At 39.1% G+C, this 17,314-nt stretch overlaps 3 protein-coding genes across 3 annotated transcripts; all 3 read right to left on the bottom strand.

Moving 5' to 3' along the window:
• Positions 1 to 1,735: 1,735 nt before the first annotated feature.
• Positions 1,736 to 2,701, bottom strand: LOC102210964 (olfactory receptor 4D1-like). Its single transcript, XM_005747864.1, has one exon. It carries the CDS (start codon positions 2,699 to 2,701, stop codon positions 1,736 to 1,738), a length of 966 nt encoding a protein of 321 aa, XP_005747921.1.
• A 2,394-nt stretch (positions 2,702 to 5,095) lies between these two features.
• Positions 5,096 to 6,052, bottom strand: LOC102210683 (putative gustatory receptor clone PTE01). Its single transcript, XM_005747863.1, has one exon. The coding sequence runs from the start codon at positions 6,050 to 6,052 to the stop codon at positions 5,096 to 5,098; it is 957 nt and encodes a 318-aa protein (XP_005747920.1).
• Positions 6,053 to 11,668: 5,616 nt separating this feature from the next.
• Positions 11,669 to 12,610, bottom strand: LOC102210380 (olfactory receptor 6N1-like). Its single transcript, XM_005747862.1, has one exon. The coding sequence runs from the start codon at positions 12,608 to 12,610 to the stop codon at positions 11,669 to 11,671; it is 942 nt and encodes a 313-aa protein (XP_005747919.1).
• Positions 12,611 to 17,314: the final 4,704 nt, after the last annotated feature.

Raw genomic sequence — 17,314 nt, 5'->3', positions numbered from 1 at the left:
TCTGGGGGCCTCTGGATGTCTGGAGTTTTGATCTCCTCCATACCTGCTTCATGCCCTGGAGGACGGGGCTGTGGCCCCCCCCACACCCTCTAGCAGATCATTACATGAAGGAACCTTTTAAAAAAAACAAGCGCGTCCATGCTTTTTTTGTGTTTTTCCACCCTTTTCATACTGCGCCCCCCCCACAATGGGGCGGGCCCCACACTTTGGAAAGGTCTGCTCTAGAGTATCATGATTTACAGCAAGTATTTAATAAAGATAAGGCTCGCTCACCGACCATACGATTGCGCCATTGACTTACTTCCGGGAGCCCCACTGCCCTCTAGTAGACTGTATAACCTGTCCCATCCCGAGAGAATCCATGGAGAACTACATCCAGGAATGGCTGGCAGCAGGAATAGTCAGACCGTCTTCCTCCCCCATTGCTGCGGGCTTCTTCTGTGTGGGGGAAAAAAGGACGGGTCGCTGTGGCCGTGTATCGATTATCGATATTTTATTTTAGTGTATTTGATTGTTTCTATTGTTCTTTAACATTGCTTTATTGCTGGCCGAATGTGTAAAGCGCTTTGGTCAACAATATTTATTTTAAATATACAATATACATCAAGTTGAAGAAGAAGAAGTTGGAGGGCAAAACAGTACAGGGTCCCTCTGCCCTCCGGCCATCCTTTGAATTTTAGTTTAGTTTAGTTTAGCCAAATTGCCAGACAATTCCTGTGCTTTCAGACGCACTAACTGTTGTTTAATTCGGTGTGAAATTCTATAGGATTTCATCAGAAAAAGAAAATCCAGAGAGCAGGAGATTGTTATGTTTGTGCCAATTGCCCTCCGCAGGTAGGTCCAATCACAGTAGGTCAACCTGCTCCGCGAAAGAGCTGTGTAGCTATGTTTAACTGACCCAGTGTAATGATTGATGTATATGTAGCCACCACCACAAATCAGAGTCAAGTAAATGCCTCAGTCATTAATAGTCAAATTCAGCAATAGTCAAATCAGATATGAAGGCTTTTTATTTACCATCTGGTAAGGGAGATTAAAATATTGTAATTCTGTTCTTTCTGATTTAACCTTTTCTCTCGTTACATTTCTGTCATTTAACATTTAAAGAACCATTTTATCCTTGTGCCTTACCTCTCCCTTCATAAAGTCCTCTCCGACTTCCTGACACCCATACCCACACATGTACAGTCATCATCATTTATATCCACATACTATTGCTTACCCAAACGTGTCAAATATATATGACCTTTAACTGCCTTATTTAAATGATCTAGTCACCTTGATTATCACCTTTCACCTGTCTGATCATAATTAGTTATGATCACTTAAAGTTTTGCTGTAGCAGAGAAGCACCTAAAAACATACAACAATTCTAGGGACAGTGATGTTGTTCCCTGTCTGAGGGCAACACCCTGCAATAGATGATTAAGCTGCCATGAACCTGAAGGTTTATTCAAACTGCATTTTTATTTTAAAATGATCATTGTCATCATACTCAAATATTTAATATTTTTTTCCCGAGCTATTACCATTAACCTTTCACTTAGAGCTCAGGAGACAAAAGAAAATATGAGGTTCCAGAGTAGCTTTTGCAAAACAAATTAAAATAAATACATTTTAAAAACATGGATTAATGGGCATTTTATAAACATAAATAAATGACATGACATTTTCTTTATGTCTACAAAACAGAAGAAGATTGCTAACTTTTATTCTGCAACAGAGCACAGATGCTCTAAAGCACTCTCTTGCTGAACAAAGATATTGATTTTCTCTTAAACAGAAGCATTGTACGTGATTGCCTTATCTTTGGCAAATTAAATCCATACATAAATGGGGTGAGCATTGGCTGGCAAATGAGGAGATATATAGATAAAATGATATTGACTTCACCTGGCACATGAGCAGCTAAAAGGCTGAAATCAGTAGAGTGAAAAATACACCCGACAAACAGGTTTGACACAGAGATGATCTGAGGGGTGCAAGTAGTCACGGCTTTCTGCTTGTTTTCTGTGGATGTTTTTCGACAAACTGCTAAAATCTTCATGTAAGAAACTGAAATGAGACTGAATGGTATGAAAATACTCAGTAACAGAAAGAATATGTCAGATATAAAGCTGTGGACTAAAACTGAACATGAAAGTCGAATTATTAATTTGTGATCACAATACACATTGTTTACAATATTTCCACAAAACATCAACCTGAAGATGAATGAAAATGAGAATATAAAACTAAGAAATGAATACATCCACACAACCAGAATTAACATAAACACTCTCTCTGTGTTCATAATGACATTATAGCGTAATGGATGACAGATTGAGATATATCTGTCATAGGCCATGGCTGCTAAACTGCAAAACTCAGCAGAAGCACTTGTGTACATACAACACATCTGGAGAAAACACCACGGCAGAGTCACTTCATGACTGTCTGAGAACATCTGTGAGAGCAAAAGAGGATACAGTGATGTGCTGGCGTTTATTTCATTCACACATAAGTTGCTGAGCAGAATATACATTGGCTCATGCAGTCTTCTGTCCACATGTATAACCACAATAAGGACTGTGTTGGCCACACATATAGAGACATACCAGAACAATATTATAATAAAATATGGGTATTTAAAAGCTCCAACATTTCCATAAGCAGCCAGAACAAATGATACACTTTCACTTGAGTTTCCTATTTTCTGCATAATGTCACACAATGAACAAGACAAACTAATAATAATCAAACATCAGGAAACACAAAACAAAAAGCAAATAGCTTTATACTTTTACAAGATTCAATTCCAGAGATTCTTCACATGCTAAGAATACATAACAATAAGTTCAGCTTCTTCTCCCAACTAAACAAGACAAACTCTTTTGCTAGTATTTATGGCTGCAGCACCGAGGAGGAGAATGAGGTGGGCGTGGCTAAACTTGAGGTCCAGAGTTAGAGACAATGGCATTCTTCCTCTTTGGAGGTTTTTGTTTGTTTTAACTACAATAAGTTCCACAGGTTTTCAGAATTGTGGAGGATAATAACCTTTTTATTCTTCTCAAGGGAAATTCAAATGTTTCTTAAGTGGGCCAAAATTGGATTTGAATTTCCACATTCTCAACTTTTCATATAAAAAAAATCAACTACACTTTCCAAGTCGAAACAACATTCTGATATCGTCCATGTTGATCCTAGTGGTATAGATAATTCCTGCCATACAGCTTGATGTCATCCCATACAGCTTGATGTCATCCATGTAGAGGAGGTGGTTGACACTTGCTCCATTCCGTCGTCGGTCTTGTTAATTATCTTGTATCATGTTGTTCTCCTGAGTGTAGAACATCCAGCTGCAAATTTGGTGAAACTATTACAAAATCGATCATCAACCTATGGCCTAATGTGTCCTGGTGCCATGCTCATCTATGAATATCCTTATATTTAAGCATTATGTTTGTTATAGACAAGCTGTAGTTTGCAAAGGAGTCCAAGAACAGAATACCCCTCGGGTTCAGATCAGCCAGACTTTTCTTCATAATCGTACCCCAAGAAGCTGTCACTGATTGTGCCCATTTCAGCAATGAACTCTCCCAGTAGGACAATTCATAGTTTCCATATGACACCAGAGCTTCAGAGAAACATTCACCAAGTGGCCAAAACAGTTCCTCTCTGCCCTCCGGTCATCCTTTGAACACCTTTGAGTTTAGTTTAGCCAAAATGCTGGACAATTCATGTCCTTCAGAGACACTAATTGATTGGATTGGATTGGACTAATTGGTATTTGTAAATGACCATTGCAGACCTGATTACATTTTTCTGCTTTTCAGCATCTTTTATTTATACTCAGGGTTGCTGTTCATCCACACACAGCAGCAGCTTTCCCGCTTTCATTTCATTTTTACTCGTTTCATTATAAAAAGAATTTCCAGAGAGAAAGAGACTATGGATTTGTGCCAATTGCTCTCCCCAGGTGGAGCCATTCTTTGCCTTAGTTAGGGAGGGCAAGGAAGCACAGACATGGAAGTACACTTATGTTTACACTGAACATTTCAGAACAATTCTCTAGGCTGTTGCATGATGGGGCAGAAGGTTGAGGGTTGCAGATATAACAGACTCAATAAACTGATCTGCAACATACTACACACTACGATAGTCGCACACCCTTAATATCACATCGTTTACAGAGAAAATTGCAAAGTCAATATAGTAAGAGGGGCAACTCAGTGTCCGCCACATATATGTAATTTTGTCTACTATACCAGGATATTTATAATTAGAGCTATTTGTATTTATTGAGCTATTTTGTGACTTTGTTATTTTGTAACTTGTATTATATCGTATCATTTCATTTAGTTTAGTTAGTTACTGTTCGTATTGTTTTGGAGCAACTGTGACCGCATAAATTCTACTGGGATTAAGAAAGTGTTCTGATTCTGATTAACTGAACCAGTGTAATGATTTCTGTATACAGACCCCATCAGCAATCAGATACAAATGAATCCACTAAATGTCTCTCTCATTAATACTCAGATTCAACAATACTCAGATTAACACTTCTTAATTCCTATCTGATGAGTGAGTTTAAAATGATGTAGTTATCTTCTTCCTGATTTGATCTTCTTCTCTCTGGTTACATTTCTGAGGGGATGACCCAAACAGTACAATCACATTCTTTCCTCCAGTAAGAAATTCTTGTACTCATTTCCTGTAAGTTGGTATAATTTTATGGTAGCGCATGGGGTCAACACAGATTCACTGATTCAAATGAGCAACTCAGCATTTACTGCTGAAACTTCCTGATAACTATATGATTGGTTGAATAATTTTTGTTGTAGCAGAGAAGCACCTAAAACTATTCTAAGGACAATGTAATAAACAAAATTTTGGTTTCCTCTCTGAGGGTAACATCAAGCATTGCAGATTATGTCAGGAATTCAGTGGAAATTAGAGGTTGCACAGTAGCTTTTACAAAACAATTAAAACAAAATGAACTGAATTAATGAAATGGGCCTTTTATAAAGGTAAATACATGACATAATCAGATTTTATTTTCTTCATGTGTACAAACCATAATATGTTTGATGAATGCTATTCCACCACAGATGCTCTAAAACAGTCTCTTGCCAAACAAAGATATTGATTTTCTCTTAAACACAAGCATTGTACATGATTGCCTTATCTTTGGCAAATTAAATCCATACATAAATGGGGTGAGCATTGGTTGACAAATAAGGAGATATATAGATAAAATTATACGGACTTCACCTGGCACCTGAGCAACTAAAACACTGGAATCGATAGCATGAAAAATACACCCGACAAACAGGTTTGACACAGAGACGATCTGAGGGGTGCAAGTAGTCACGGCTTTCTGCTTGTTTTCTGTGGATGTTTTTCGACAAACTGCTAAAATCTTCATGTAAGAGACTGAAATGAGACTGAATGGTATGAAAATACTCAGTAACAGAAAGAATATGTCAGATATAAAGCTGTGGATTGAAACTGAACATGAAAGTCGAATTATTAATTTGTGGTCACAATACACATTATTAACAACATTTCCACAGAACTTCAAACTGAAGATGAATGAAAATGAGAATATAAAAATAAGAAATGAATAAACCCATACAAGTAGAATTAACATAAACACTCTCTCTGTGTTCATAGTGATATTATAGCGTAATGGATGACAGATTGAGATATATCTGTCATAGGCCATGGCTGCTAAACTGCAAAACTCAGCAGAAGCAGTTGTGTACATACAACACATCTGGAGAAAACACCACGGCAGAGTCACTTCATGGCTGTCTGAAAACATCTGTGAGAGCAAAAGAGGATACATCGATGTGCTGCCATTTATTTCGTTCACACATAAATTGCTAAGCAGTATATACATTGGCTCATGCAGTCTTCTGTCCACATGTATGACCACAATAAGGACTGTGTTGGCCACACATATAGAAACATACCAGAACAATATTATACTAAAATACATGTATTTTAAAGCTCCAACATTTCCATAAGCAGCCAGCACAAATGATACAGTCTCACTTGAGTTTCCCATTTTCTGCATAATTTGCACAGTGAACAAGTTTGATCAGTAATAATGATATGAATGGTCCAATTTCCTTAGGGATTATGAAAGTATTTTGATTCTGATTCTTTTCGATATGAATAAGAATACCCAATCCCGATGGTTTAGCAAAGTTTCTATTATTCTGTTCAAATCTGTTTTAGACATGCATGCTACCTCATTATGATATGTTCCTTCTCAACAGCTGTTATACCTGTTACACAATGCGCGCATCAGTAAGCAAAGAACAAAGAGTAGTTTTATACTTTACAAGACCAAAGCTCAGAAATTAGCTCCTTTCATCCCAACTGAATGAGACCAAAGAATCTGCTAACATTTATAGCTGCAGCACAGAGGAGGAGCAATAAAGTGGGAGTGTACTTGAGGGCCAATGACAATAATGGCAATAGAAAATGGCATTCTTCTTTAACAGATATATCTGACTTTATTCTTAATCATGCATTCTAAATTCATAAAATCAACACAACACAGTACAGCTTTAACAGGTTAAGCAGCAGAAAATGGATGGATGGATTGGTCGGTTTTCTGCAGAATCTTTTGAATGGTATAATCTATACTGTGTTTAAAAATAAAGTTGGGATCCAGTCCAAATTGTAAATTAAAAAAATGCAATAATATGCAAAATGATTTGGGCCCTTTGTTTAGTGGTTCTGTTGTGTAGAGTTTTCATCAGAAAAGACATCCAGCATAAACATCTGCTAAATCAAATATGTGGACCTACAACTGTGGGCAGGACACCTTTTCTTATCTCCCTTATGAAAAAGGGAGCAGACAAGCTGCTTAATTATGTGTAAAGAGGAAGTCCTAGTGTAGTTTGTGTAAATGTGTAATTTATGTTTTATAGCTTTATAAAAGAGGAACAATTTTGTGGTTTTTATAGGTTATTGAGAAATAAGAACTGATTCTGCTCACTTAAGATGGAATTATGTTGTATGTGGTCAATAATGTAAAATGACTCCTGGTTTAAATAAAAAGCACTGTGGTGCTAGCAAATTTTGTTATCAAAAAGCCTGCACTAAGCTCACCCCAGTTCCACTCCAAACACTTGGATTACTTGGAATAATACTGATCATGAGACTTTATTGCCCAACTTCTCTTTTATAAGCCAGACGTGGTCAAGTTAGCAGCCATACAAAACATCTAAAAAATACTATAAGTATAAAACCACAACAAACAGTTTTAAAAAACAAAACAAAACAAAAAACAATATAAAGCAGCGGTCCTTAACTTTTTTTATTCCCAGCAGACAAGTTTATCCACAACGTTATTTTCACGGACTGGCCTTTAAGGTGTCACGGATAAATACAACAAAATAAAACCAGTACAGGTACCAAAACGAGAAGATTTATTCATAACACATGGGAAAAGACCCAGGGACACCGAGTTAATGATAAAAACGATAGAAAAAATAACACTAAAAACAGATTTAAAAACCCTGAAAACTATGAAATTCACACTGGTGTTTCCTGTGTCATCGGCCTGGAAAGTGGCCGGACAGGACGTGCAGGACCAGACGGCATAGAGACCTCAGGCGCAGACGAAGCTAGACTGAGTGAGGCAGGACCAGGCGACGCCAAAGGCGAAGACACGGAAGCTGGGCCAGGTGACGCCGAAGGCGAAGACACGGAGGTTGGACCAGACGAAGCTGAAGACTCGGAGGCTGGACCAGACGAGGGCGCAGACTCGGAGGCTAGACCAGACGAGGGCACAGACTCGGAGGCTGGACCAGACGAGGGCGGCGCTGCAGGCGATGGCGTGGGAGCCGCAGGTGGTGGCGCTGCAGGCGACGGCGCTGCAGGACCCTCCAGCAGGAGCGGAGGGTCAGCTGACCTGGAAACCGGAGCAGGGACAAACTGGGCCCTAGCCCCCTTCACCTGAGGAACTGATACAGGTGCAGGAGATGGCTGGACTGCAGCTTCCCTGGGTGGAGGAGCACAGGAAGGCAAAGGAGCAGGCTCACTGAAAACTGGCTCATCAAAAATAGGTGACGATATAGGTAGATTGCAACACAGACACAAGGAAACACAGGGCTTAAATACACAGAGGGAGCAATCAGGGAATGGGTAACAGGAGGGAAACACAGCTGGGGCAAATCAGGCCTAACGAGACAAGGGGAAGCAAAATCAGACACATTAACATCAGACATGGACTTTCAAAGTAAAACAGGAAACACATAACACAGACTGAACAAAAGACACAGACTCACATGTAGGCACTACAACAGAGGGAACAGAGACATGGGACCAGGGCAGACACAGACACTGACTGGACACGGGGATATAGCGGACAGGGGAGACAGCAACTAAGGATTACACAGAGACAAACCATAAGACATAACTCTAACAAAGAAACCAAAGCATAGAAATGATAAATAATATATAAACTCAAAACCCTGGGTCAACGACCCAGGCATCCTAACACACTCGAGCCTGAACTCTTGCGACACGGTACCAAACTCATGGACCGGTACGGGGTTGGGCCTGCTGATGTAAAACATTTGAACACAGAGTGGCTTCTTAAAGTAAACATCAATAAGTCTCCTTCACTTTATTCCTTATTATGCTTTTACATTTTTTAAAGCATAATAATTAAAGTAAATTTAGATTTTTCTCTATATTCCTTGTCTAAGGTGCATAGAATGTTTGACATATCTGTCAGAACTCTAGGTACATCAGAAAGCAACCCTTTCGAAGAGTATAGCTGGTAACTTTTGGTAGTGGGACAGGGAGACTGTAAGATTACCTAAAACAGCTTTATGAAGAAAAATACCAGTGCTGTTTTCTTCGAATGGTCAGTGATGGCTAACCCACCAAATTATTAATTATCAGAGACTTTATGATAAAACATAGTGATGCATTATAGACTACATGAAGACTACTGAGAACTGAAGAGGAAACATACAGTGTGTCACCATAATCAATTACAGGCAAAAGGGTAAAAAGATTTATTTCTAAAGTAAAAAACATTTTTCCCTTTAATTTTCATAATAAGACTAGCAATGTGTACATTAGAGAGAAACTTGTCATCAAACTTTATAACCAAATATTTGTAGGCATGTACCATTTCAATGGTTTTGCCAACATCTGTACCAACGCTAAGATCATCAAACATCCGTGGGTGAGCTTTTGAGAACACGATAAATTCTGTTTTATGAACATTTAAAACCAATTTTAAATGCAGAAAAATGGATTGTAATAAGTGAAATGCATTCACTGCCTGCTCTACAGAAGGTGCTTCCTTAATGGAGGAATGAAAAAAATGCATCCCAGTCTCATGTAACCTTTCTCTAGTACAGAATAAACTGGGCCAAAAATCAAAGAAAGGACAGGTGAGGTTTCCCTGATAAAGAAACTAAAGAGCAACAAAAATGTAGATATTTAGGATTTTATTGAGTTATTGCAAAATCAACACAAAAAACAACTTCTGACTAGGTGGGCAGCCTCTACTTGTCTACTTACCACCATGTTAGTTGCAATGGACTTAGACTGCACACACAGTCCCATTGTCAAAGAATAATGGCCTCAAATACATAACCTGGTCGTTACCACTGAATACAATATAACAAATTAATCTTTTAAATAGGTTTTGTGTATTATATGAGCGAAACGTTGAGACCAGCAAAGAGAAAAAACATTAAATAGACAACCTTAGGAGTACAGTTTCATTTCACCAGCTACCGCCACACTAGGGCCTACCTACAGACCAGCGTTCACTCCCACTGTACTAAAACTGGCTGCAATTTACTTAGAAAGCACTAATGAGATGTGACAAAATGGCTACATGAAAACATTTTTTAGTTATGAAGAAAATTTTAAATTTTAAAATTTAAAAATACCAGTGTCAACAAGCAGAATAAAAGATGGATACAGCTAACATTTACCATTCGTCAGTCCCATTTTAATGCCTTGGGATTAACATTTCCCCCATCACCAGTCCAATCACTACCTTGGTTTTGAAACCAGATGTGATAAGATAGGAACAGGCCTGACTCTGACCGAGAATAGGCCAAATATCCCTTCTTTCTGAAGGGATATACAAAGTTTATTTAATTTTATTCAACATGACCCAAAAATCAATGACTAAGACTCTAAGCTAAGCAGGGAAGTGTTTAGAGTCAAGTCTGAGGAGCTTTTTTCCCCACATGCATGTAAATGTCTTTTTGCAACCACAGGTATCACCTCCTGGTGGCCATTATTAAAAATAATGCAGATTTAAAGCACTTAACTATTCAGACCCAGAAGCTGCATCTAAATTTTACATGAAGGCAGCAGTGGGGAGGTTGCAATGTTAGGAATGTTCCATGAATCCAGGAGATTCTTAAGGTACTGAACATGTAAGGAAGTCTTCAGATAACTACCAAGGTGACTTCAAGGCAGAGAGAAAAGCAACATTAGCAGAAGGAGCACATGAGCCGTTTTCAGGAGCACGAGGGAGCTTGATTATTACTCGGCAATTTTTCTCCTGCAAACCTCCACCTGAGATTCAGAGAGACTGAGAAAAAGCAAAAGTACTGTAATCTGCCTTTTTTGTGACTACATTACCCATGCCCTTTCAGTGAAGTCTGTTGTGTCCAAAAGAGTTGTGTGATGTGTGAATTCTGTGTTGTCCAACATTGTGAGTCCGGCCCTATAGTACTACATATCTGATGCAGTTAGCAACGGATTTTCAAGAAAGGCAACATATTATATCTTTATCACAAATGCCATCTTGATATGTTAAATGTGAAACCAATAGCAGACTCTCTGTTTTTGCTGTTTAATCCTCATTTTATCACCGCCTTTATTCATCAAAGTGCTTTAAAGGCGGAAACTTTAGGGACCAGGTTTCGGACCTGGTCCCTATTGTTACGACTGTTCAAGCCGACCACTTAAAAAGTGGAGACATTACAAACTATTTGTACATTGTTTCGGTTGTGTCACTGTCTCCAGCCACAGTTTTTTTACAGTGTGACTGTAGCTGAGAAAGTACGGTAGCTGAGATGTGCTTGATTCTTTGTACACAGACAGATATCTTTTAAACAAATGTTGCTGATGCACATGTGAGCTAATGTCCAGCATTTAATAAATGAATTCATGAATAGATGACACATGCACATTTAGGCAGGTTATCCCCCCCCCCCGATATTAAACGGAATCAACTTGTCACACCTTTCGTGTCCAAACAGAATGTGTGTATGTGTTCTGACTCTGCAGGAATTATATTAAATGAGAAAAGTTGAGAATAATTGCTTTACTTTTAGATAAAAATAAGAATAATTATGTGCATATTGTACTTTACATTGACACATAATAAAGTAGTGCTTAAGAATTCACCGGAATCCAAGAAATTAAGCATCTGTCTCTCATCACAATGCTCAAATCATAGCTAAAAATAAGACATGGCTTTACATAAATTTACATTTGATACTTTTACATCACATAACTCCATACTGAACTTTTAGAACTCTAATTATAATGAAATGGAAACATGAGACATTATGTGGCCACTAATCAAATCAATCATTCATCCATCGTTAAATGTTATCATACTAGTAACATGTATCATACTTTCCTTTTTTATCTGAATATCAGTGTCAATCTTTTAATACTATTGGCTTTTTACACCGAATCTTTGATATGCTAGCCTACACAAAAATATCATTCGCCTTCGAATTTTAGTCAGGACCCAACCGTAACAAACTGGATTTAAAATAGGAGGGATGATGAGGAATTCAATGGCCATGAAGTTCTTTAAATGCTGTGGCAGAGATGCTGATCCATACCTCGAGAACATGAGATCAAAAAGCAAAGCAGTCGTGACATTCAGCAGACAAAATAAATGTGGCGTACAAGTCTGTGTGAACTTTTTCCTACCTGCTCGAGATTTTAAAGCTACATTAACAAGCTGCACATATGAACATGCAATGCAGACAACATGACAACAATAAAAGGTGATGAAAATCAGCCCGACAATGTCATTCACTTTTGTTGAACCACAAGCAAGTTTGACAATTGACCAGTTCTCACAGTAAAGCTTGTTTATGTTGGAGCCACATAATTTAAGTGTTGACGTTAAGCTTATGACGAGAGTCTCAAAGCAGAGAGGAACAAGCCAGGACAGAGTGACTAACACCACAGTCCTTCGTACAGACATTACAGAGTGATACTCCAGTGGTCTACATATGGCCAAATATCTGTCATAAGCCATTAGGACTAAAGTAGAGTAGTCAACCTTTGCATTTGAATATATAACAAACACTTGCAAAAGGCATCCAACATATGAGATTAGATGTGTGTCAGACAACAGATCAAAGGCAAATCTGGGAAAAAACCCAGCAGTCCCATAAAGTCCATTAATACACAAGGAACACAAAAATATATACATGGGTTCATGTAGGTTTTGATCTGATATTATAGTTAAAATAAGAGATATGTTTACTATCAAAATGAGAAAATAACACAGCAAAGTGAGAGAGAAAAGTGTGACTCTGTAGTTCACAGTTGCACTGAAACCAGTCAGAGAAAACACAACTATACTAGACGTATTCATTTTGCTATCTTGATATGTAAAAACATCATTAACTATAATATCGGCACCTTTACTGTAAGTGCACTTGCTTTAGAAAGCTACAAAATTTAAGGCAGGATGTTGGAGAAGACTCCTCCTTCTACATTGCTGCCGTGTGATTTGCTGACAGTTCAAATGTTTGAATTTAATATATTTTAGGAATTCTATATTTCTATATCTATCTTTTCTACCATGATGAAATAAAAAAAACAATCTCATCATGTTTTTAGTCCACAATATTTTTGCAGGGTCCAACTTAACGATTTTCTCTAAGAAAGAAAATGAACATTTATTGAGAAAAAAGTCTCTTTTAGAAAATTTTTTTGTGTCATTTTATTATTACTGTAACCTACTGAAACCAAACAACAGTTTGATAAATTAGATACATTCATTTTTAAACAAAGTTGTCGCATTGTTGTTTGAAAAGTGTTCCTATGACAAATGATTAAGGACCAGTTGCAGTACTAGTCTAGAGTAACCCCCTCATTTCTTTAGATTTTGTTCAGAAAATTCTAACGAGCTCTGTTTTATGATCACATTTATTCTTCAACACAGTCTGAGCTAAGTATTTTTTAAAGTATTCAAAGTAGTAGCAGGAGTACTTCTCCAGGCTTCTTGATAGACATTCAAAGCTCTTCTTTGGATGTTAGCTGTCTTTTGTTCTGTTCCCTGTGAAGATGATCCCACAACACTTCAATAATTATTAGGCCCAGTCCATGACTGATTTCATTGTTTGTTTGTTTTTCTATCCATGTATGCTTTTACTACATTGACCGTGTATTTGGGATCAAAATCCTCTGATACTTTTCTAGATTCCTAATTCCAAGAGGGAATGGGCAAGAGCCCCATCACCACTGACTGAAATGCAGCACCTGTCACGGCCGAGGCCGCTTCAAAAGGTGACAGGACTCAAATGCAGGACGCCAAACAGCACGTAAGTAGTTTTAGAGACGATGTTTAATTACTCAATAAGTGTTTCATAAACTGGAAAGTGAGGTTAACAAGTGCGAAGTGCCACAACTGAATCAAAGGGGTCTTAAGCAGCCTGGGCTAAGTAAACAATCTGGTCTTGGTCAGTGAGAACAGCAGTTCCGGGGATTGGGCTGGAGGGAGAGTCACACTGGGTCCAGGGAAAGGGTCAATGTAAATAGAGTACAGACGTTCAGGTATGGGTAAGGAGAAATATGGATAAGCTGTTCGTTCAGAATCCTCCTTCGTACTGCGTACTTGCCGCAAAGAGGCAGGCAGGTGGTTCAGGTGAACAGCCTGTGGGACTGTCAGGTGGTCCAGTATCCGGGTTGGAGCTCTTCGGCAGAGATTAGTGTTTGGCAGCTTGGTGTGGCTATGAGACAAACACACAATGAGACAAACACACAATGAGACAAGGTAATTCACAAAGCGAGTGCGAAATCACGGTGGTGGCCTGCACTGACTAGGGTTAGCTGAGAATCTGGCGAAGAGAGGTTGAGTGCGCTGGCCTTATGAGTCCCCGGCTAAATTACCCACAGGTGTGAGCAATCAGCAGAACACTGAGGCCCCTCCCAGGGGTGGAGATGCCGGCTCGGAGGGAGACACACTGGCACACACCCGGACCATGACAGCCCTAGACTATAACAGAGCTTTCACCATGTTTTATAAATGGTTTGTTATGAGCCTAGCAGGGTCTCCTCCTGAAATTGACCTTATGGGTGTGTCCTGCTATATCTCCTGCCTTAGGTGTCACCTTTTTTGTACAGCTGACTCCCATCAGCAATTAAGAATACTTAAGGCCAGAAAAAGATGTGTTCTAGTGCCAGATAGCCTTATTGGTTTGTAGTGAGCTGTGTGTATGGTGATTGATTGCTCCCGCACTGTGGAGAGGAGCATGTGTTTGGTGATTAACCCTTTTTCACTTATTTTTCAGTTTGACATTTCGTGTTTAACGTTTACATGTGAACAGAGATATTTTTTCAAAACTGCATGTGTGGATGGGATTTAAAAAAAAATAAAAAAGGAAAATCTCTGTTTTCAAAAATACCTGTGTACGTGTGGACATAGCCCTTCTGATTGTTGTTTGCGATATGCATTAATTGGCAGTTCAGAGGACCTGGTTGTCTTGGAGTGACTGGGCAGGGCGAACGAGTGTGCCCCATCTGGAGACTTGATTGTCCTTCTGAGGGACTTTAAGTTTTTAAAACTAGTTCTGCTCTGCTTTCTGTAGCAGCTCAAAAATTCCTCTCTTTCATTTATTCCCAAATAATGGAACTTTATGGCAAATTAAGTGTGCTTTTTTTGAGGAAAAATCTTTCCATGTTCCATTCATCCATATATCTTCTTCTACTAAGAAGCGTCTAAGAAGCTGCTAAGCTAAGATCATGTGTGACTTCCAGATGCAGACAGACAAACTTGTGATGGGTAACCGACCAGATAAAGTAGTGGTGGACAAGCAGAGGAAGATGACTGTAGTGATAGATGTAGTTATGCCAAGTTATAGCAGCATCGGGAAAAAGAGAGACATTTTTTATTTTAAAAAAAAAATCTCTCTTGCCCTCTGAGGTACTCACTGAGCACACAGTCAGTTGTGGCCATCTTCCTGATGTACTTTGTCTCATCCTGGACTGTGGTTCTGACACTCACTAGTCCCTGTGCTGCTTCCTTCCACTTAGCATACAGTATCAGGGTGTTGGATTTGGGTTAACCCTTCATGCATGTTAAATAGCTTCCTTGTCTTGATGTCAGTAGCTTCTATCTCCTCTTTTGCCCATCTTATTATCCCAGCACTGTACCTGGTGTTGATAACCTTGATATTGTTCTTAACATTCAGCTGACTCTGCAGGACTTGCCTGACGCTCTGCAGGTTGCAGCTTTCCTAGCGGCCTCTTTGTGGTTACCATTTGCCTGTGGAATTCCCAGGTATTTGCAGCTGTCCTCAATGTCTGCAATGTTGCGTTCTGGTAGTGTTATCCCCTCAGTTCTGACTACCTTCCCTCTCTTTGTTGCCATCTGACTACACTTCTCCACTTCAAACAACATTCCATTGTCATTTCTTTAGATCCTTGTTGTATGAATCATTAAATCAATGTCTCATTCACTCCTGGCACACAGTTTGATGTTATCCATTTTGAGGGGGTAGCTGGCAATTGCTCCATTCTGTAGTCAGTATCCATAGCCAGTGTTGTCCATGATCTCACTGAGGAGGTTCAGGCCTATGCATTGCAGCAGTGGGGACAGGCTGTCTCCTTGGTAGATCCCATACTTGATTACAACTTGTGCAATTGGCTTGAAGTTGGCCTCTAGTGTTATTTATCCCATCCCCATTAAGTTCCTGATGAAAACCCTTAGGGTCCTGTTGCTATTGTATAGTTCTAGGCATTCCAGGATCCAGGTGTATGGCATTGACAATTAGGCCTTATTGTAATCAACCCAGACAGTGCAAAGGGTCAGTCTGATCTTGCAGATCGCGTGACTGCTCTTTCTACCAGCAGCTGGTGTTTTGCTGCTCTGATATCCCTCCCTATTCCTTTCTGTGCTCCACTCATGTATTGTGAGCCATGTGCCTCTTCATCTTAGCCGCTATGACAGGAGCTTCCATATGGTACTGAGACAGGTTATTTGCCAGTATTTGGATGGGATTTCTCCCAGTCCTGATCAGGACTGTCTTCAGTTAGCCATGTTGGGTCTCGCTCGTCGATTAGTAGCTGGTTCATTTGTGCTGCCAAACACTTATATACACACGCATACACATATATACACACGCATACACATATATACACACGCATACACATATATACACACGCATACACATACAGTATAAACTCAAAACCCTGGGTCAACCCAGGCATCCTAACACATGCTAACACAACGGCAGCATGATGTAAAAAAAAATGAATATATGCTGACCTCAGTCCAGCCTGAGCTTTATTTTCAGCAGGTAACAGAAATCAGTGATAAGGGGTCAGACTTGTAGTATTCATTTCAATCTGCACCTGTTTCATTTTCATTTTTCAGTGGAGTGCTTTTTGAACCAGTTTTCAGCTTTAACCCTATGTACTGGAAGTGATTGCTTACAGTCTGTACACACAGTGTACACAGCTTGAATGTGTGGGCATTTAACCCAAGTTTTATATTTTAACTGGTAATTATGAGATAATTTATTTAAGGTCAAATAATTTAACAAGTAATATTTTTATTCTGAAAGTAAGTCACCTGACCGCAAACTATTGTTCTTCTGTGAAATGAAAGTACATAGTAAATGTGTCAAAGATGTGTGTGCTTGTGTGTATGTGACATCTTTGTGAAATTAAAGTTTAGGAACTTACAGTCACAATGATGAAATACAAGTGCCATAATTACAAATTTCCAGCATGACCTCCATTGGGTCCCTTGCTGGAAAACAGTAGGCCTCAGGGAAAATGGTTAGAGCCAGCTAATTGTGATCCAGTGGTCAAGGTCTGTTGGCCTCATGGGATAGCTGTCAAAACACAAACAGTAACTTTTTACCTGTTGAGACCAATGTTGGATAAGAGTTTAACTTTATTAATGAGCTCTTCAGAGGATTCTAGTGTTGCTCTTCCCAAGGAATAACAGCAATTATGTTATGAGAGGTCAACAGGTCATTAACTTCATTCCCCTTAGAGAGCAATTAAGAGAGCAACACCACTCTGGAGAGCCACACAAACAAGCCCTTTAGCCACTATACCACAGCAT

This window comes from Pundamilia nyererei, unplaced genomic scaffold (assembly GCF_000239375.1).
Source record: "Pundamilia nyererei isolate P.nyererei 1_Seehausen unplaced genomic scaffold, PunNye1.0 scaffold00206, whole genome shotgun sequence".
In the NCBI taxonomy this organism is placed as follows: Eukaryota; Metazoa; Chordata; class Actinopteri; order Cichliformes; family Cichlidae; genus Pundamilia; species Pundamilia nyererei.
The sequence above is the reverse complement of the archived record's forward strand: the minus strand, read 5'-3'. Positions and strand labels throughout refer to the sequence as shown.

Bases quoted from the DNA above. Each gene is read 5' to 3' on its own strand.
- LOC102210964 (XM_005747864.1), bottom strand. From the start codon at position 2,701: ATGCAGAAAATAGGAAACTCAAGTGAAAGTGTATCATTTGTTCTGGCT.
- LOC102210683 (XM_005747863.1), bottom strand. From the start codon at position 6,052: ATGGGAAACTCAAGTGAGACTGTATCATTTGTGCTGGCTGCTTATGGA.
- LOC102210380 (XM_005747862.1), bottom strand. From the start codon at position 12,610: ATGAATACGTCTAGTATAGTTGTGTTTTCTCTGACTGGTTTCAGTGCA.